General features: G+C 35.2%; 1 protein-coding gene across 1 annotated transcript in view; it reads right to left on the bottom strand.

The window, feature by feature from the left end:
• Nucleotides 1–23,443, bottom strand: part of VPS13B (vacuolar protein sorting 13 homolog B (yeast)) — a 502,169-nt gene that overhangs the window by 167,989 nt on the left and 310,737 nt on the right. The window contains 1 exon segment of the mRNA XM_009891830.1: nt 22,831–22,942. Within this exon segment, the coding sequence (XP_009890132.1) occupies nt 22,831–22,942 (112 nt within the window).

Genomic DNA, 23,443 nt, shown 5'->3' on the forward strand with positions numbered 1-23,443 from the left:
TCTTTCTAGGCACTATTTCATCAATATGTAAGCAGTTCTGTTTTGTTTGGTGTTTTTTTTCTTTAAAAAAAAAAACCATGGTAGACTCATTGTATGAGCCAGTGTCTATTTACATACTTTGTCTAATGCAAGTAAATATTGGTATATATGTTTTGTGAAATATTACTGAAAATAAAGCACCAAGTTACATATCTTATGAAATCTGCTTAAGGATATAAAATACATAACATGATACTAATTTCACCTGCTGTCGTGGTTAGAGAATTCTTCTCTCCTGTACTTCATAGTAAAAAATATTTTTCATTTGTTCTTTTATGAGCAGCATTAAGCTGCACCTAGCACTGTATTCCTTAGACTTGTTCAGCACAACCATGACCTTGTGAACCAAATTCCTAGAGGAAAATATGGCTGTATGTGCCAATCTGAAACTCAGTGACAATGGTTTTCTCCCCCTCATAAATTTACTTATTTAAATATAAGCCCCAATGAAATCACTCTTCGGTGCACATTTTTAGGTGCAGCAAAATACACAGAGGTACTATCCAGACACAAGGTACTAGTGCATTGCATTGCTGGTATACGATTTGTCCATTGGATCTTTTTTTTATTTGATCCAATTAATTTTGTAAAATTTCAAGGACTGGATAATATTTGTACTGCTTTAGGATATCACAGGCTAATACTTTCACACTGATATGAAACGTGCATTTTAATTCTGTTCCTAATATTAACAATCTCCTATATATAATACAAAACTATTCCTCTGATCCTTTAGATGCGCCTTTGAAATCTAAGCAAACAAATTGTGTTTCTATAGATTACCCATTTCAAGAAAAACTTATTTTACACATACATGTAAAATACGAGGACTAGCTATTAATGGCTTGATGTTTCAACTAAGCTGGTTATTGCTTTCAGAAAGTACATCCTGCCAGTTTTACACAAGGATCAAAATATAGCCTTTTCCCAAATAAATTATACACATACAGATATTTACACAAGCACTCACTTCTGGTTTTCCATGTCAACCATTTTCCTACTTCACTATCCCATCTGAACCTTTTGGCAGGTGGTGTAGAATACAACAGTTGGTCAATAATACAGTAAGATCATAAGCAACCAAAGACGACCATAAGCATGTAACAGGAAACACAGCTTTAATGTTTTTCTTTTTAAAATTGATTTAGTCTGGGTCAAGCTTTTTGTATGTTTATATAAGAAACAGCTCATGTTGAACCAGTTACGACATGCTGCTGAATAGGCATAATTCTGAGACCCACTGTAAAGAAGTTAAATCTATTCACTTATAGCTCATCTGAGACCTACAAAAAGCTAAAGAAGCCAGGAAAATGGCATTTAAAGACTATAAATTATGTAATGATTATGAAATATTCACAGACTTTACACACAACAGCTAATTTTTGTTAGCACTTACTAGATCTCTGTGTGCACTGACTTCTGCTTCCAGGTACAGAGCTGTTAAAACTATTTATCTAAATTTCAATTATTAAAGGTTTTGTCTGGTGGTAAAAGATTCTTCCTATTCTAATTTAAAAAGGAAACAGACAGTAAGCTTGGATGAATATACACCTTTTACTTTACAGGGGCAAAACCAGTGGCACCCTGTTGGACCTGGATACAGATGCTATGCAAGAGGACTGCTTCCTCTTCTGCTTAAGCTTGTGGAGTCCGAACCCAAAAATGTAGTCTGAAAGCCCATCACCTACGAATGAGACGTGACTGAACTAATGTAGAGATCACAGCAATATTTATCACTGACCTAATGCTCCTTAACTGCCTTTTTCCCAATTCTATTAAATAAATTTTCTTAACTTATTCTCCTCAACCAGGCCATCAGATGTGTTATACCAAACATGGGAAATTGAAATGGCCATTTCTTAGGGAAGCAAGGGACCACAGCTCCATTGGGTGTGAGGTGCCTAAGAAGGACACAGAACAAAAATGTGGTAAAGTTAGAGCATCTATGATAATAGAACTGGCCTTTGAAAATTCTGACCTTCTATTAGTAAAACCCCAGACAGGAATAAGCTTTCCAAAGAAAGGTAACTATTTTTTTTTTCATTTTCTTTTTTCTTTTTTTTTCTTTCTTTTAAATTACAGCAAGTAGATGCCTCTGTCACGGGAAAGAATCTAAAGCTTGAGCCACTGGGAGAGAAACAGAACTTCCCCAACATCACAGAAGATAGATAGACATGATCTTTGAACAGGAATAAAATAAATCCTGTAGCATAACAGTTTATGACGGAAGACTTGGGTTTGCCTAAGTTTGAAGAGATTAAAACATGTACTTGACTTGTGAGGAAGACTGAAAGAAGAATGAGAAGTTAAGAAGAAAAAAAAGGAGGGCACAGAAGTGGGCAGGATGGAGAAGAAAGATGGGATCAGGGCACTAATGCTGAAATTAAAGGAAAGCAGCAGGTAAGAAAATTCTATTATTGCCAGAAGAGAGGAGGAGACATCTTTAGGCAACAAGGAAAGGTCTTGACAAATTTCTAAAATTTTTTATATGATCCTGGGTACACATTCCGCCATACTGACTGAGCTCCATATCTTCCCCAAAGGGTAACCTCAGCTTTGCTTCCCCACCCTGCCATCTGTCCATAGGGAGGACTTCTTTGTGGTTTAACAAACATAGTGTTTTATGACTGCTGGGATGTTGGAAACAGTTTATTTTAGTACAGCAGGCTGTCAAATGCTGTCAGCAACAAACTCCAAATCTCACTGTTTCTGCCTTGTTTCCCCAGGAACTATGCTGCATATGCCTGGCTTTGCCGGCAGCTGCTCCCTCTCCAGCTCAGCCTCAGAAGAACTCAACTACTGCCCCATCTCCACCCTTGCTGGCAGCATACTCTGGATTGGATACCAGCAAATTTTGTTTAAATACAAATACAAATGGAGTACAGCAAGGATCCTTTGTTTAATGCTTTACCAATTAGCAAGTGATATTATTTTGTTCATACGCCTATATTCACTTCACTTTTCATTTTAACATTGCATTTTATCTTTAAAGGAATCTGAAATGAATGAAAACTACATTCCCCCCGATTAGCTCTTGTGTTGTGTTCTGCACAGCCAGATACCTCAGCATTATCTACAGAAGACACTACATGGCGTGTGTCCTGTAAGTTAAGTTACCTGGGTTCATCTTCAGGTGTGGAAGACCCTTCTAAAAAGAAAACACCAGTGCTAGCTCCAGGAGCAAAATAAAAATGACTGACCACTTCTAAACATTTACATAGTGGACAAATAAATCCCATTACTAACGCAGAGGAAGAAGTTATTAATTGAATTCTAACCGAATATGTCTTGTATTCATCAATAGTCATACTTCTAACTCTAGAATGATTTGCAGTGTTTATAGCTTTTGTGAATAGACATAAATCAACTTAAAGGTAGATTACTTGTGCAATTAGTACGTAAAAAAAGACAAAACATACAAACATTCACTGAAACATATATAAAAATTTCTTTTGATTGTGCTAGACTGCTTCAAACAACTGATATAGTGAAGCAAAAGCACAAGTATAACAGGTAATTTTCCTCTATTTTAAGCTAACATTGGATAAATGTCTGACTTGTGTCTCTTGGCCACTGGTTCCTTTTTTCTTCGGTATACCTACAGATGAGTATCATTCCAAAGAGAGGAATGGGTATAAGTGTAAAAAAGCTAAAGAAGAGGATAAGACACCAAATAGCTATAAAGATCTTCAGGTAACACAAGGATAAGCATATTGGAGAAATTATGGAATGCAGTACTTTCAAATAATAAAAAAAAAAGATGATTCAACTGTGGATTAGTGTGCACTAAGATATCATTCAAAACATGAATGTCAAAGTGTCTGGTGGAAAAAAAAGAAAAAAAAAAAGACAATTGGATATACAGAACAAATCATCTACCTCACAATCATCCAGAACAGACCATTAAATAAAAGAATACTAAGATTTAGGTGAGTGTCATTACACATCTTTTAGTCTCAGTGTCAGAGTCTGGAACACATAAGGACATGTTAAATACATGTTTAGAAACTTCAGCCTTGAAAAGGAGTTTGATCTACTGCTATTTCAAGACACTCTGTGCTTCTAGGCACTTCAAGCACAGCACAGAAACTATTACTATGAAGATCTCGATTCCTGGCAAACAGAGAATGGCATTAAGAGAAGGTATTCAAGATCTTCAGCAAAGCCATCACACTGCTCTACCTACGACTATTTCTCTCAGGCACCTCCAAGCTAGGTATTAAACAGTCACATTTAAAACAAAGGTAGATGGGATAGATAGAAACACAGACTTATCCCCTGTCTCTGCTTCTAGACTTTCCCAGTTGTGCAGCAATAACTCTTCTACGAAAAATAATAATAGTAATAATCAAACTACTTAAGTTTTTCCAAAAAGTCTTACCAAAATACACTATTTTCTGTTTAGTAATACTTTTCAGCACAGCTTTTTCTTGCCAAACTAAAGCACACAGGTCTTCCCTTACGTTTACTTTGTTAGCTTTTTCTTAAAAATAGTCATCACATACAAAAAATCTCAGTTCTTAAACTGCTCAGAGATGAGACTGTAAAATCACAATCACTTTTCTTTTAGCTAACTACTTTGTATCCTTTACTTGACCAGTTTCATCAATTGCAATTACTGAGTTATATTGATATTTACCTCCATCCGAAACCATTTTAAAAAGGACTGATTTTCATTGAGCTATCATAATGCAAGAGAAAAGAGATTTGGTTTTGAACACACGGAAGAAATCTGGAGAACTGAATTCAATGGTTTGTCCCTATTTGGCATGTGTGGCTGATACCTTCTCAAAAGGAACAGAAGACTGTCGTGGTTAGAGCTTGAGGTGACAAACATAATTGGACGCATGGAGACATAGAAGACCTAAGTCTGCCAGGTCTTTGCACGTTGTGCACAAGAAGGTCTAAGACCAGGGATACCGCTTGGGCAGGCCTCTTGCGGGCCTGCGGGACATGCTTCCCTCTCTGCAAGGCTAAAACGTGCCAAAGGAAAATAGGAGAGGCAGATTTCATTCCTATTCTCTCTAAACTTGCTTATTATTTGACTCTAAGCAACAAAATTAACCTCTTCAACAGTTGACTCACATATACTGTAGGCATAATGCCAAAATGATGTTGTGACTATAATTAATTAATTGCATAGAAAACATTTTGAGATCATTGGATATACAGTGCTATAAGAATGCAAATTATAAAAATATGCATAAAAATTAACTGCTGCAATTTTTTATCAAGATACTATTTATGTAACTACTTAAATATTTTAATTTTGAAACCCAGTAGGTACATATTCAGAAGAAAAAATAACACCACCCCCTCACGCCCATCAAGTACAGTGGCGGTGCCAGGTGGGTGCTACTATAATCCCACTTGCAATCCATTTAGGAAGGTCAGATTTTAGTGAACTGGACCACACCAAGGTCAGGATTGGTAGCAGGGCACTGATCATATAAAAGCTACTAAACACATGAAAGGAATTACAGTAGATCACACATCAAACATTTTGGCCCTGTGCTTACTTCCTTTAGTCCTATGGGCAGGAAATGCTCTACATATCCTGTGAGGTGACCAAACATTTAAAAGTAGCCCCTTGTTCCAAAGGCTCTGGTACAGTAATTGCCTGCAAAGAAGCTGAAGAACTTCTGCAGTACAGTTGTTTTCTAGATTCATATCTGGAACACAGTATGAATGATCCTGTGACGATTAAGGTATGGTATGGTAAACTAGAAAGCAAATTTCAGTCTCTCCAAAAAAAAAAAAACCCAAGCGTAAAATGAAACAAAGCTGAAGTTTGCAGCTGTGGATTTAGATGTCATCTGTTTAATTGCTTTTGTAATTTTATTGTTTAAATTCCTCAGCAAAAATAACAGCATGAGCAAGTCTGAACTTTTAAAGATCAGTTTTTCATTTTTATACTGTTTAATGTTTAGACAGTTTGAGGAATCTCGTTATAGTTTTGAAGCATTCACCAAAATTCAGGGAGCATAGTATAAATATACACTTGACAGACTGTATAAATGATAAGTACGCACAGTTCCAAAGGAAGGTCTGTATGATATTTTTGGATGCCAAATGTTTCTAGAAAAAACAAGTGGAATAGAGTTTCTCTAAATAGAGTCAGTGAGGAGAGAGCTTGAAGAGTTTAAGAGGGTGGAGCGGAAGTCTGGGATGGGGCTTAACAAAAGCACCAAAGTACAATATAACCCAAATACTTTTATGCTTTTGTTTCATGGTAGAAATAACTTTAACTCAAAACCTAATGCTGTTTGGCAGTAAAAAGACTTTTAATTTTGATTTTTCAAATATTTCATGTGTACTTGGTTTACCACATAGCTAAGGTAAATAATCTTGTGATTTTCCCATTGCTTTTATCCTGTATTTTACTTTGTTTTAGTTGATTCACCTAGTTTAGCGGTATGATACCTCAGTCTTTTCAGATGTTCTATAAATCCACCTGGAAATACTGAGGTTAAGTTTCACTGAACACAGTCTTCATAGTTGATGCATGAAGTTTCTTTAAATGGTGCAGTACAATCTGGTACAATGGTACGAGTTAGAAGATACACTGTCCACAGTGTGTTTGATAAGTTGATAGGGGACAGGATTTCTTTTCACTTTTGTGTCAGTGAATGTTAGAAATAAATAAATACCAGTTTTTCCTTGTGTCAGTTTATCGAACTCACACCTAGACATCAATCAAATTCTATACAAAGTAGTACAGAAGGTTAGAAATAAATAAATACCAGTTTTTCCTTTATATTAAAAAATGTGCACTAATCCCTATTTTCAGCACGTGTATATGGTAATAAATGATGTTTATAGCATACATAATACAACAAGAAACCATTCTAAACCACAAATATTTAACTTTCCAAGTCAATTCACATTTACCTTTCACACTGATTAAATTAGTTTCTCAAGATGCCACTCGTATTTTCTTTTTCTTATTGCAGAATCATTGCATTCCTAATTACAAGCTGGAATTACTTTTAAAATACTGTATATGATACTGTAAAATATGTCATTAACAAAGTATTCAAAATCATCTCGTTTCAGTCTTCCTTTCTGAAGTCCTTCTACTGTTTTTTTCCATTTAAATATCACTGGGAAACTGTCCTGGTAGAAAACTAATTCCATATTCATTATGAAATACATTACCTTTCATGTTTAACCCAGTATTTTGTCTGCCTTAAAACGCCATTAAAATATTGTTGACGACACTTCCAAATTCAATATGAATCTATGCCTAACAAGATACATTGAAAGGGAGTTTACTTCTAAATACACTTTTGAAGAGGGGGGGAAAAGAAAGAAAAAGGATGCAGATAAATTTCTTAATTTATTCTCAGTGATTCTTAGGACTTTAAAAGGCAGAAATTATTCATAATCATATCAAAATAAAAGATTTATTGAATAATAAGTATTTCACATTTCCCTAGAGAATTAAAATTTATCTTGTGTGTACTGAAATAAAAGATTACGATTTGACAAGAGAGGCAATATAGTTTCAAGTTTCTTCTAATCAGGCTGTAAAATAAACCAGAGCCATCTATACAAATCTGATTATGAATCATTCCCTGCAAAACACAAAGAATGGCACCTTTCATACACATTATGAGCTGTATAGGAGTACTTGAATCTTTACCTTTTTTGTGTTTTAAGGCTATATGATATGATTAAGGCATGCTATTTTTTTTATTGAATATTTTCTTATATGACTTGAACTTATCTACAGTATGCCTTTGAATCTCTTAAGAACAATTGGAATTCAGCAGAAATGCAGGGATTCGCTTTATTTAAAATAGTTTTAGGACACAAAAACTATTGGAGGATAGTGAAATATTTAGGTTCAACTGGACCTCTCCCAGCTCATAGGTTATGAAATTGCAGTCAATTAGCCTCTGCTAGTCTGTTGAAACCAGCCTAGTTCTTGCTTCTCCATTCTGAAATGCAATAAATACATATTGTATGATTCTAATATTTAGACTTGTCTAGATTTATTAGCATCAAATGCAAGATTCATGTTTCCCCAGGAATCTACCAAGACAGGTTGGATGGAAAGATGACCCTTTAATCCTGAACATAGGGGCAAGCTCAGACTGGTGAAATGATCCTTTTGCAGTGGAACACGGAAAATTAAGAGTTATCAAGACAACTTCAGAAAAGGAAGCAGTCACGTACACACAGCAAAGAGCAAGTGACTGTCTGATTACCCATCTGAGAAGCTTATAAATTTCCTGTTGAAAACACAATTAGCCTACTTGAGAAATCCAGACTTGCCTGAACGTTGAATTTTTTTCATGACAAAATAGTATTTTTACACACATTCATTCTTTTCCCATTTTCCTCCTAATTTAGGTTGCAAATTAACTGTTTTTTCCAGATACTGACATGTATGTGAATGTCAATTTTCTTTGATAATTGCCAGTCTCTTCTTCAGACATGATGCATGTCTGCATCTACTGTATCATATTTTCAGGCAAGGAATTTGGTGTACTCCCACTCTTCCCAGTCCTTCCTCATTTAAAAAATAAAAAATATTTTTCCTGAAAGCACATCTTGAATGTTTGTACCTTTAAATCTGAACTCTTCCCTTGGTGATTTAAATTCAATTTTTTTTCACCTATGTCCTCTATAATGAGTAAGCCCCAAATTTAGAAAGGTCAATGTAACATCATCAGTGCCCACAAAGTATCAAGGTTCTACCACTTTTAGTTTCCTGAGAGAATTACAGCTTTGAGTTCACATGCCTGTGGGCAGAAACCCTTGCTGCACAGACAGAAGCTAACCAACAGTCAAGACTTCAGTTATATAGAAAATGATTCTTCCAATTCCATGCTTTGTTCTTTCTAAAGAAATTTAGTATCTACTATATGCTAATAAGCATTTCTAGTTCACTGCCTTAAAAGGCAGGCATGCTCACGTTAATTCTTAAAGTAATGAAGAGCTGAAACGCAATTGTTCAAACTGGTGTTTCTCCTGTCCGCTTTTCATAAAATATTGAAAAATCAAGGTGGTGTTATCAAAACACAGGACAAAATGCAATTCATCTGCTAAGTTTTCTCCTTTCTTTGCTTAGAGAATTATTCTTGAACATAACCGACTACAGAGCGTCCGCAAACTCCTTTGTCTTGTATTATTCCTTACTGTATTTTTATAGGTTTCTTGTCAACTCCTTGACATATGCTTTAAAAGGTGAAATCCAGAACAAATTAAACCTATTAGGAAGTTGACGTCAAAACTCATCTTTAGGACAAAAGTATAAAATACATAAAAATCTTAGAGAACCAGAGCGAATAGGTAAAGAACATGACAAAAACAAGCCGAGCCCAAACTCAAGGGGATTCTCATTCGTTATAAACTGTTGCTGAGGTAGCTTTTGGCAGCAGGAGACAACGTATTCTTAGAAACCTACATCCTGCCATAGGAAGCCACAGAATACAACACTGCTTTTGTAAACATTAAATATAAAGCCTTCACACTAGATCAGTTAAAGCCTACTATTCAGGATGTATACAAAGCTTGTTAGAGATGCTTTTTAACAGAGGTTTTAAGTAAGCTCCACTTAAGAGGGCAATATCAGGCAAGAATCATCCTCATTTACTCAAAATATCCTTGTTTATCCACAGCATTGACCATGAAGACTACAGATTCCAATGTCAGGTAATTCAACCGATTCCATGAGGCACCCAAAGCATATAAATAATGCTGCCTAGAAGAAAACATGGAGTTTTACTACACAGATAGAAACACACACACAAAAATACCCAGCTCACTACACTGCCCATTTGGGAAACAGCAAATTCTATCATCTGTAGTTCATTTAAGTCCAGTTTAGTAAATACAGGTGCTTGAATTTTTTAGGAACTGCAATGTGCGGAGAATACAATATGTAGATTTTTAAAATTATTTTTAGAAAGCAACTTCTACAACACTTGCAGTTACATAATACATCAGGCATTTTTTTATTATGCTAAGAACATGGAAAATCAACCATTGCAAGCTGTCTGAAGAATAAGGTGTATTGAAAAAGAGTCTGAATCAACACCTACCAGGAAACTGCATTCCTCTGATTTTTTTCCTCGAATATATATAAACACATCCAACCTTAAACTGGGAAACAGAAAAATTTCAGATTTGCTTTGCAGCTGGATTTGCTAATCTGCAAGTTTCTTCCTGTTCCTTGAAAAACTGTCACATACAAACATTAAATGATACTACTCAATTGTTAAATAACTTGGGCAACCAGGAAGAGTTCAAATCTGTTCTGTTCCTATCCTGCAAGTACAGGATATATCTATGTATAGATACTCCCACATTCTATTGCTATCACCTCCACACCTGTTTACTCTTTGTGGCTGGAGAACATACACTATCATGCCAGAAAAATGGAGAATCCGTGATTTATGCTAATCATTGACATTGAACTCAATGGAGATGCTTGATAATATCTCTGTATTTTATTACTCTCAACATGCACTTGTGTTAGCCATTAACATACCAGTGTTAGCCATTGCCTTCTCACAGAAAAAAAACCCACCCTAACAACCAAAAACATCAGAGGGCATGAAAAAATGTTTTGAGAGGATGAAGAATGCTACATTTATCTTTGTGTCCTACAACTAATAAACCCCATAAGAATATGAATCAGTCCTAAAAAAAAGAAAGGGGTGGGGATGGATTTATATCTTTAAGGATGAAAGAAAAAAAGAAAAAGTAGATTCTGAAATGCAACAAAACCACTGTACATAACTTTTAAAGTAAAGAATATGCAAGGTAATCAGGTTTAATAGCAATAATAGAAGACAAAGAGCGCACAGTAAGAGCTAGAACTGTACTTAAGGTGGTTGAGCACTAAGCTATCTTGGAAAATCAGTAAGGGTGAGAAACAATACACTTTGAGTTGTTCAGAATAAGAGTAACAAGGATTTAATTTTGCCATGGGAGCTTTGAATAGTATCCCATAGAGAAATTTGCTCAAATAACATGTAATCATTCTGTATATTTCTGATAATCCTTTTTGTTAAATAATCAAAAACCAAAGTAGGGATACTTAAAAATGTTAAATGGAAAAGAAAGACACTGGCAAACGGTTTTGCAAAAGAAAGAAAACTTCTATCCAAAAAGCAGTTTAAGAACTGTGGTATGAATTTGTCATAGATAAAACCCTGTGAGGGACATCAGAGAACCCACAAATATTTATGGAATGAACCGCAATCTGTATACAGAAGTTAACAAATGTCTCATTACAAATGGGATATGGTTTTCCCAGTAACAGAAGCACACAACTTGCATTATATTTAACTTGAGATCCTGTTATAATTAAAAATACTACAAAGAAAAGAGTCTGGTTTATATATTACTGGAAAATACTTTTCAACTTTTCAACAATACTTTACACCACTCACATAAAAAATTGAAACCAAATCTGATGGAAATTATATTTACTCACAAACAGTTAAGAAGAAAACTGTATAGAATAATAAGTTTTTAAAAGGTTTCCTGAATTATTTTACAATAAATTATTTATCACAGCCAAGACTTTTGGATGTTAATTCTCATTATATAAGACAGGAAAGTAACCTCAATATGCCGATTCAATCATATATGTTGAGAATCAGTAAAGGAAACCCAGGGAAAAAACTGTAAGGAGTTTTGTGTAAAGTAACTGAACTTTACTTATGTAACTTGTATAGGGGGACCACTCCAGATCTTAAAATGGCATTAATTCATCAAGACCAACTAATGTTTTCTCCAACAGTAACAGAAACCCAAACACCTCTCCTCATTCCCCCCAATATTTTACAATAACAGGCAAAATATAAAGCTACTTGGTTAGAGACAAAGAAAGATTAAAGGGAGCTAACTTAAAAGAAGAAAAGAAATGTAAAAACTTCAATAATGTTGCTTTATAACATAAAACAACACCACTCACATAAAAAATAACTCTAGCTTTCAGATTTCCTTTTATTTTCCAGTTTTACTGCTTATCTGCAAAACTTTTCATTGCATTTAAGTCGCTGAGTATGTAAACTGTGAAAGGTAACCTGGGATTTTTAACTGGTATTTAAACTTTTTCTTTGTCTCTATGCCCTTTTTTGTTTACCTTTTTAAACTGTTACACTATGTTTAATAATGTTAAAGCTGAATCTGAGAATTTTATTAAAATTCTTAGTTCATAGTGTCAGGTTCTGTGCTGTGTTTCAAAAGCCTGAAGCATGATGGCAGCTTAATCTGATCCAAGCCCAGGCTGCTGCAATACTACCTTTTTGCTAGGGCTAATCCTTGCATGCCTAGACAATAAATAGGCTGAGGGCAATAACCTGACTGAAAAAAATTGCTTGATATCCCCCAGATTTTTTGAGCTCCTTCAGCTCCCTCAGCCAGCTCACTACGCACAAGTACAACCAGCAACACCATGGAGCTGCAAAGAGAAGTAGGTCTTACAACAGCTCGAGTTTAGATTTGCAACCTAGGTGGGCACAAAATTCATTGCTGAAAGAAGACTGTGGCTAAAGTAACATTAAAAATCAACATTACACCCACCCTGCTCTGGGTCGCCCAAAGGCCATGCTCGACTCCTTTAGCCCCTTCATTGGGCATGGCTAGTCTGCACCTCACTTGCTTCTGTGGGAGGGAGAGAGACTTCTCTACTCAAACAGCTCTTCAAACATCGGACATGTTTTGTCTCCATCGTAGTAAATCAAGAATTAATTTGGAGAAGAATTAACAGTTTGAAAAATATTTTCAAATGGGACGAAGGGCCATTATTAGAGTTAAGGGAAACAAATAGTTACACAACCTGATTTCAGTCAAGGTGGTGTGTTTCAGTGCTGGTTGAGGAGAAACAGAGATGAGATTTCCGAGGGGTTCATTTAAAATGCGCAAAAGGTTATGAAATAAAAAGGAGAAGAAATTACTCTTCCTAGGGAGAAGATGACAAGAACTTAAGGTGTCAATAAAAACCCCAAACTATGCACAAGTATTTATCGTCTAAAGATTAGGAAATATCGAGACAAGTAGCAATATTGAGCATTTCAGTATATAAAATGATAATAGTAATAAAAAAAGTTTTAATGGATTAAAACTAACCAAAATTCAAACAACTTTTGTTTGATTTGTTTGATTTTATTTTGCTTGGCTTCACTGTAATAGGTTTCATTACAGCGGAATTGCAGTTTTTTGGAAAAAAGGAAATGGAAAAAACCCTATGTTAAACAGCACCTCCAACCAGTACAAAGGAAATCTAATCTCTCCTTCACTCGATCACCATAAACATATCACAGATTTCAAAACTGAAGCTGTATGAACTTCACGTCAATCGCCATATATACCACACAGCAAATACTAATTAACTGTGTTAAAACAGTTTTTGAGACAGCAAGAAATATCAGAAGACCATGGAGTTTTAACTTAGCCTTGACTTTGTAGAATATACGGTAGTTAAGATCACCCACAGCTGAGAAACCTTTTTATAGAACAAAGCGTAGTGCACTGGCACAACAGAGAAAGCAATGTCCTTGTGAAAGTTTTACTTTACAACTGCTACTTACTTCTGACCTTAAGCTGTTAAGTGATGGCATCTTGATTGAATAGTCAAAAAAACACAATACATGCTACAATATATTGTATAAAATACATTATTGAAAACGTTGTAGACTCCTTTTTTGAAGAAATGCTTCTCTCATGCCTGTCTCCCAAGTTCACAGCTAAACTGTCTGACCTGAGAATTTCATGACCTGAACCCACAGGCCAGTCTAAAGGGAATGTGAAAACCTATTCCAAATTTAGTTCTAAATCACACACAGGTGTTAGTGAGAATGAGCTATACCTGAATAACGAAACAATCACAACCACACTGTAAACTCAAAAGCTTTACCAGAACATCTACATGCAATTGCCCTAAGCACCAAGACTGGGATCTTGACTCTACTGTAACTCCTTCACCGCTTAGCAAATGGACTTGAGTGAGGCCAACAGCCAAAACAAGGCTTGAACATGGAGCATGAGGTTGTTATCATCATATTTGCCTGCTGAAGTGTGTGCGTAAGACACTCATGGCTTGCCAGGTATCGATCTGGATCTGGCACACCAGTGCAGAGACCACGGCGCTGCCCTGCACTGCTAAAGAACAGGCACCTTCACAAGGTGCCCAGGCTCAGAGTGGTTCTCCTCACCATACCTCACCACTGGAGTCCCTCCCAAACATGTGAGCAAGTTCCCATGATCTTCCACATTAAACATGAAGGAATTTGAAAGGTCTGTGAAAATGCTCTTTGAAATCTCTGCCTGCCTCTAGAGCAGGACTATTGGGCACACAGAAAGACATCTCAATCTCCATAGAATTACTTTCATTTCTTCTCCCCCCTCCTCCTCATGAAGGGCTGGCATGCTCCTAGAGTGAAGGACACATTTGTGCAAATACCTCAGCCAAGTCAGAAGCAGTGCACTTAACTGAAAGGAAGGAAAAGCTTTGCAGATAGCATGCATATGAAGTTCTCAAAAAAAATCGAAATTAACAATAGATCATTGAGGGGAGATGTTATTTTTAATATGAAAATCTCTTTTTAATACATGCGTTGATTCAGAGTAACTAGGAGACTTCAAATTATAACTTTAACAATTTTACAGATTTCACCTTTGCTCTATTTGAATGAATTGGTTATTCCTCTGAATTTGTCCTTTATTGACATTTACTTGACAGTTGTTTTTTTTCCCCCAACATACTTAATAAGGTTTCCAAAAGAGCTTTCTTGATTAACAACAAATGGATGCTTAAATGACACAATAATGGCAGTGCTCTTTGATAGGAATGTTTCTATAAGGCATATTTTAATTTGCTTTCTATTTCTTTTCTGCACAAAGAAATAAAAAATTATTCTAAGAATCAGCTAAAAAAAATCAGTGCTACTAAGAGAAAAAGAAAATATAAAATGGGTATGTGTATTGAGCACACAGTGACTAAACTGACGAATTAAAGAGAAAAGTAAAGTTGCAGAAATGCTTTTCTTATTAAATTTATTTTATTTTGACTGTCACATTATAAGGAAATCTATTTTAAATATATGTATTCAGGCAAATTAGTTATGTATTATTGCAGGTTCCAGTAAAACTCACAGTTAAAGAAGTTTCAAATAAAAATAAGATTGATAGTTAAAGCTGAACATTTTTAAAGCTGAATTCCAAATATAAATTTAGCTTTGAATAGCTTTTGGTATTAGATAATTAACAGGCTACATTTCTGAAACTAAATGGGCAGTTCCAGCTGTTATTTTACAATTAGTTTCCACTGAGGATTTAAATTAATAACTGCTGCAATAGACTCAAACATGCCAATGTTAATTAGGAGTGGTGTTTCCATGTAATGCTATCCATATATATGAATATTTTACTGGGCGAAAGGTCTAAGCAGACTTTTTTTTTCCCTCTCTACTAAAGATAGAAGAAGAGAGAAATGCAAAGCAGGAGATTCTTACGGAAGATAAAGATGACTTTCCTAAGGTCCTTATGCTAAAAAAAAAACGTGGGTTAATCTTGTTAAAAATCTTGAGAATCTTGTTAAAAAAAAAAAAAAACCCGATTGGAAATCTGAAAAATTAGAAAATAAAGTACAGAAACAAGTTTAAAATATTCACTGTTACATTTTTTTTGCCTCGACACAGGAAGAAAAGCACTGAAAATGGTGCCAGTGTAACTCTATTTCACAGCTTCTATGCAATAAAAGAAATACCTCTCCTTGAAATACTATGATTTTTTTTTCCCAAAAGTTATTTTCCTAAATAACATTACCTCTGCAGTTTTAGAGATTTTGAAATTAAAGAAAAATTGCAAAAGAGATTTTATGATGTACTGTAAATTTCACTTTTTCTAATTCCCTGTGGTATATATGCACATTTTAATAAGCTGCTCACATTTCCATCAAAAGCTATGGATACATACATTTTTTTCACTTCTTATCTTTGTTGCCTTTATTCTAAGAAAGGAATTCAGGTCAGCATTAGCTAAATCCTTGTTTGCCTACAAATAAGCTTCAATGAAGCATTAAAAAACCAAAGTAAAATGGAAAATAACTTTTATTAGAACCTTTATAAAATAATCAACCCTTAAAAGGAAATTATTCATATTAGGTGCATATTCTGGGAAACAGTTATCTGAACACTGAACTTCTACGCAAAAAAGATATTTTTTTTAACTGTTAATTGGTTTGAAAAGGAAAAGCTTTTTGCTACAGTTATAGAAAATCCAGCCTTTTTGTAACAATAATTTAAAGGTGTACTTTTTTGTATATAAATATGTCCCTTGGCAATTTAATACCAAACAAAAAAATATTTCCAAAGAGAAGATGCTTATAGATGTGGGTACTGTTGAAAAGTTTTGAAAAGCATTTGATTTTCCAAACCACATTTAAAAGAAAAAACAGATTTCCACACAGACTGCTGGCTATGTATGTGTTTCTTCCATAAACTCCTTCCATCACTCTTTCCTTCCCCTCACTCCAGCACTATCAGCACACAGAAAATTGTTTATTACTCCTTGTTTTAAACTGAAGGATTTTTGTTAACCAATTATGGGTATTACGTGATTATTGCAAGCATGTTCTAGATAAAGCTCCTTGAAATAAAGACAAATAGCAGATATTTTATAAGAAAAACAACATTGGTTTGTTATTTTTAAATGTTTAAGAATTAAAAACCAGTGGAAAACAGTAAACTACAGAAATGAAAAACATGGTAGATTAGATAAATTTATAATAAAAAAGACTTGTATTTATGAAAAGTTTTAAGAAAAAATACGAAATAATTTACAGTTACCTTTTCATGATTAAACTCTTTACATGTAATTTTTTGGGGGGGCGGGGGCGGTCTTTAAAGAATTTCCATTTACATTCACAAATTGAAAACAGTCTAAAGACAGCTTTATGCTTTGATCTATGAAAGATCTACATGTGAAAATGACCATGGAACATTCAGACCTGGACCATTAAGCTTTGATGTATGACATGAATGAAATCCTTGGATCTCAAAAATGATGAATCCAGAGTGTGGAGAACAATTAGATTCTTTATTGGCCAAACTGAAGAAAGCTTGTGATTCTGTTCACCTAAACTTCCAGAACTTGATAGTTTAGTAATATTTATTTTGGACTTTATAAGCAAGGCCTTTTCACAATAGCCTCCAAACAGTCTGTATTCTCTGTGCTTTGTCAGCGACTTCGTTTTTGTCTTAACAATATTTTGCCCCAGAATTATTTTACCCTATCTGCTTGTGGACACTCCCTAAAATTATATTAATTAATGTTTCTTGTCAGAGTTTGCTAAAAACAACCATGTTGGGGATGATTGGCAATTATCTTTATAATGGAGCAGACAATTTGCACAGTATTTGGTGTAATAGGGCCCTTATTCCAATACAGAAGTAGAACTAAATCTCGTCTCGATTTCATCTCTGTGCTGCTTCATATTTAAGCAGAGCCATGTGTCTACTTCGCAATAGATTTTAGTCAGAGAAACAGAATTGCTAGGTCTTGTGATAAAGTTTTCTCAGCCATTTTCCTATTGACACTGTCCAGTTCTGCTGCTGGTTTAGCACAACTAATACTATTCATTGTTATAAAACCCCAACATACACATTTTTTTAAATTCGATTCTTTTAATGTCACATTTCCACTGACTAAAAGTGTCCAAGGATTCCAACTATGCTTAGCTTAATTGCACTAAGCACTGTTTGTATATACAGGAAAATACTGTTGTAACCTAGAAAGGTGACAAAATTATCTCACAGAATGTCAGATAATTGGGCAGAAAACTGGCTAAGAAGACCACAGACACATTTGATTAGTTCCACTTCTTTAAAGCTTTATAATTTATTCATGCTGATATTCTACATTAGCCACTTTTAATAAAAGAGAAAGAACTAAGGAAATGACAAAGGGAAAACATATGAAGACGCACAAAGAAGGACATGTGGCTTTTTGAGCTACCCCAGGAGATGCTACTCTGTTTGCTGCAGCCATCTCCATACATGGAAAAGGATCTTCTGGCCTGGTGCCCTCAGAATTCTTTATATCCATTAAAAGTCTATTCTTTTGACAAGTGATTATCAAACACATCTAAATAATCTGCTCTGTTTGTTGTCTGGAGAAAGACTTGAGCAACCTGATCTAAATTGCTTTGAGTAGGAGGCTGGTCTAGATGAACTAGAGGGGTTCCTTCCAACTGAAATTATTCCATGATTCTATGCTTCCCTTGGATTTTTTTGTAACGGAAGTAGCCACATAACTGCCTTTAGCACACTCCACATGAAAACATACATTTAAGTTTTTAGAGAAGTGCTAACTGCTAGTATGAAATCTTAACTGATGTCCTCCAAAGTGAAGAAAGCATGCTACAAACACAACTGCTAAAAGTAACTGTATACCACCTACACAGAGAAGTCCTTAATTTCGTTACAGTAACAGTGTAGCAGAAGCATACCTTTGATGTTAGGTACCAAAAATCCACAGATGAGAGGGCTTTATGAAGATCTTGAGGAAGAAAACTTCAGTTGGAATTTTTACCTTACTTAGACACCAGAGAGCCAAACAGGACCAAGCCCAGGACTGAGAAATGAAATTTTTTGCCTCCAGAGATGCTTTTTTTTTTTCCCCCCTGTAGTTACAGCATTTATAAAATTTTCCTCCAATGTAATTTCTCTGATACCAAATAACTGGATGACTTTTACTCCATCAGGGCATTAACATGATTTCGCTGTCTCAGCACTCTTCTTCCCACAAACTGCTAGACCTTTCTCCATTTTGTCAAATGTACGTGACGATTCGATTTGGCCACTTCAAAAGTTCTAACATACACAGCATGATCACACAAGCCAAGAAATGACCACATCATCTTGCTTTTCTGCAGCATGCTAAACACCACCCCCCCCCCCCCCCCCCAACCCGAGTTTAAAATGATCAGGTAATTAAAACCCATAAAATATGGTTCTCTCCTTCACTGCTTAGTAGAAACTTCATTTACTCTAACTATCTGACTCCTCCACAGTTGTAACTAATTGCTCTTCCCTCTTTTAAGTCAGGCTAAGCAGCTGTCTCACTTGCATCCTTATCCAAAATCTCCTATATTCTGCTCCCCAGCCCAAGGCCATTTCATATCTACAAGAGTTCTGCACCACAGAACTGGCAGTTTCTTGATGGGCACAATTCTGGTCATATTTTTTTAAGACAAAAACACCTTAGCTGAGGATCAGAAATTCATGAGAAATCATTAAAACAAACAAATCAACTCCTAGGATTTAGTAGAAAAAAAAATTTGAAAAGGAGAAATTGTCTCTTACTGTCACCAGCTAAAAATGTGTCACTCTCCTTCTTTCAGGAGCCCTGTATTTACTGTTACAGTACATGCATCTTTGTTTACTACATGTACCAATAGTCTAAACCAATTTAGTCCATCTTCTACTGGAGGAAATGGTTATTTTTAGATTAATTTTTATATAGTATAAGAAAACTGAAGTAACTATGTCAATACATTTCTTTCCAACTTCCAATAATCACCTGAAAAAATATCTGTGCTCAAACTTTAGGGGCACATTATTTTTCCAACATTCCATTTTCAATTTAGTTCTCACTCCAAGTTAAGCAAGTAAGCTATTTTTCCTAAGACATAGATGGAGTCACTTCATCTTACAGGTCAGAAGTGGTCCAGTTTATTTAGTATAACCTGCAGCCATACCAGATTTACTTTTCATGCACTGGCATTCTGTTGATGATATATAAACACATTCAGTTTTTCATGTATGAACTTATGGGACAAATTCAAAAGATATTTGGAAATTCTATTCAGCCTTTCGCCATGAAATAGTTTCTCCGCCTTTCCTAAAAGAACACTTTCTAAATGAGAAGCAAAAATTCTTCTTTCTCATGAAACACTACAAAAGTGACATTAATTGCATGTGGTTGTAGTTCAGACCTAAACAGAAGACTGTTTAAACCAAAGTGACACCACAAATTAAGTTTGTATCCCCACTCCAGAAACACTGTAAAGACAGTGGTTCAGACAATGATTTATTTTCTTTTATTCTATTAAAAGCAGCAGCAGCAAATTAGAGGAGAAGAGAGGTTGGAAAAAGACAGAAGATGACATGTTGGGATTATTAGAATGCTGTAGCAGCTAATTCTTCAGTAATCAACAGGCTGCTGTAATTCTTTTCTTTTTTTTTTTTTAGAGTCTCTTAAGCTGGATATTGTACTACTTGTACCTCTGTTGATATTTACTAAGAAATCTTTCACCAAAATATGTAAGTTACACATTGTGTGGGTTTGCTCATTTTACTACTTGATTTTTCAGCATTCTTTATTAGCTCCAGTTACACATTTTTGCTATCTAGTACCTTCTACTGTGGGCAGGTTAAAAGGGCAAATACTGTGTAAATTGAGAAATCTCATAATACTAACATCAGGCCTATGTGTTGAAAATATACCACTGGGTTTTTTCCCCTTGAATACAGGCTGTGTGGCCTGCTCTAATAATACACAAACCTTAGTATTATCTTATTTTCTAAAAAAACCCTGACAAACAGTGAAATTAACTCCACTCACAACTCCACTGGTCTAACAGCCATGACTGTCATGTAAGAAAATTAACAGCTATCTTCAACCATGCTTCTGTAACTACACTATGTTCTGGATCAAAGAATATATAATTAGTAAATGTTACCAGCTTTGAGTCCAAACTGAAATCTTAATATTTTTAATTAAAAAATATTAATTCATATTGCTCAAAAGCATTGACGCTTGTTTAAACAGATCAAAATAGTAACCCTCTTCCCAAAACCAAAAGACCACCCACTACCAACTTCAATATTGTCTCATAAAACTCTGCAAAGTAACTTGACACTCTGCCCCAACGTATTTTAAAAACACTAAAGCTAGTATAATTAGATGATTAAAGGAACAAAGATAAGACTGTCATTTGACAGCTGCTGAGAAATTAGAAGAATGGTGACTGAAGCAGTTAAAGGAAATTACTGAAAATGGCAGACATTTCTCAGAAAAGGACACAGGAAGCATGATGTTGTGACAAAAAAGCCAGTTAACAGGCAGATGAGAGATGTCTGTGGCCCAGCGCTTATTTCTACCTCATCCATTTGATGTCTCGATTTCTAAGGGAGGACTGAAGCATATCGTAACTGTATAAAACTATGATAACCAAATACACACTGCACAAATGTAGTCCAGAACATTTATTTGTATAAGAGCTAGAGACCCCTAATGCAAAGGGGCAAAGGAGTGACTTTCAGTTTTAAAAGCATGGATTTTCTGCATTTCAAGTACAACCACAGATGACAAGAGATCAGACTCAAAAATGTAAATTGGCATAGCTTCATTGATTTTAGAAGTAAATCGTATCCCTCCTGTTGCTTACTCATTGATTTGTAATGTGCGTACAAGGAACATTGCACAGTTCCCCTAGGTGACAGAAACGACCTTACGGAAACTGGAACTTGCAGATTCCACTTTACAATAGCGAATTTTTCTGATAAATTTTTCATTCCTGACAGAAGATGAATGTAACCTACATTAGGTTAGATTCCGTAACTCTCCAAGTAGATAACAGATGGGACAGATTTCCTTGGACAGAGCGGGCAGAAGCAGGGAGAGCCTGGAGGACTGTCAGGAAGATCTTTTAACTATGGGCACATTGAGAGTTGTATCAGGCCCTGCAACCCAAAGCTGTTGCCAGGCCGTAAGATTTCTTCCATGAAAGCTCCGTAACACAATAGATACAATGCTCATTTAAAAAAACAAAACCAATGAAAAAAAACCCTACTATAACTAAACATACAAGCAAACCCCACTAATTCAAATATTTCCACACAGGAATATGAAGATGATCAGAAGAGAAACTGGAGGTATTTCATGGTCCCTAAAAATCCTAGTCTTGACAAAAAGTAAAACTTGCTGTCATTTTCTAGGCAGTAAATGTTTTACTGCTGGGAAAAGATTTTGATGTTTGTAATTTCTATTGAAGAGCACTATGAAGTAGTTAAAAATATTGCCACATCTGAAAAACAGACCAACGGGAAGTATAAGACACTTGTTCATCTGTATTTCTGTGACTTTTCTCACTTGGTATTATTTGCAACCATACTTTCATGTCTGGCAACAGTGCCAACTCTACTAAGGATCATATATTACTTTTATCATGTTGATTACATATGTTCACCAGTTTTGCTGCCTATATATGATTAGTGTGGTTTGCACATACTTAGTGACACAATCCAGAGCATGACATTTTCACAGAAAATGTGTTTACTGGGAAAGAGCTCCTTAGAAGTTTGCATTCCTTTCAGCTTTGATCTACATGACATCAAGAATCCTACAGTTTGAATATATGTTTACCATTTATATTATTAAGATCTATCTCCTTCACACTATATGGCTACTGAGCACTTTGGTAGTCACAAAAAAATTCCTTTTCTCTTAGGTGAACTTAGTAGTAGCTGAATAAAAGAAAGTCTCTTAAAATGTTCTCATCTGGGAGCTTAAGCCTTGTAATGACTTGACATTTAAATTCTGTTATTCATCAGCACTTCACAGAAGAACTTGATTTGTCTAAATGGATTTGAAAGCCCGCAAGTGAAGAAAATCAGAAAAACCTGGTTTTGAATATCAAAAGATTGTATGTGAAAAGTATTTTTACAGGCTGCACGTACCCGTTTTATTGATCAATTAACTTCTCCCAAAATGAATTTTTCTGAGACCATATATGAAAACCCCAACCCTTCCCCCAACACTTACTGATAAATGTCTTTTCTGAGCACAGCTCTACTAAGAGGGTTGTCAGCCTGAGGAGCCATAGAGACAGATCCAATCTTGAGAACCAAAGTGTCTTCTTCAATTGCTGGATTAGCTGTAGTTAGGAGAAGAGAAAATATGTGTTTGATTAAAAGTCAAATGCACATAGTAGAAACACTGAAAAACCATTTCTTAAAAAAATCTACATAAGAATGTCTGCTAAGGATACAGCTCTGCTCAGGAGCAACCACTGACTGAAAACAAAAAAAAGCCATAAAATCAATAGCACTGTTGTGATACATAAAAGACAAAAGTATTGTAATTTAATTTCCCCACAGAGTTTTATGACACAAATAAACCCTGGTCTGTGACTTGTCATTTTTTCTCCGATGCTTTTTTATTTCAGGTTTGTTTTTTTTTGTCCAAAATCATGTTGATCCCACAGACTTCTCTGTGATCTGTCTATTTCTCCAGTAATTACCTGCTGAAATATCTGAATCATGCACTCTTTTTAATATGGGCCCAGGTCCTTTAGATTTAAAAGGCTGCAGGATATTACAATGTAACCATCCTAGTAGCATTTGGTATGGGTTGCAACACACATGAAAAGTTCAAA

Source organism: Charadrius vociferus, unplaced genomic scaffold (assembly GCF_000708025.1).
Source record: "Charadrius vociferus isolate BGI_N301 unplaced genomic scaffold, ASM70802v2 scaffold15, whole genome shotgun sequence".
Lineage (NCBI taxonomy): Eukaryota > Metazoa > Chordata > Aves > Charadriiformes > Charadriidae > Charadrius > Charadrius vociferus.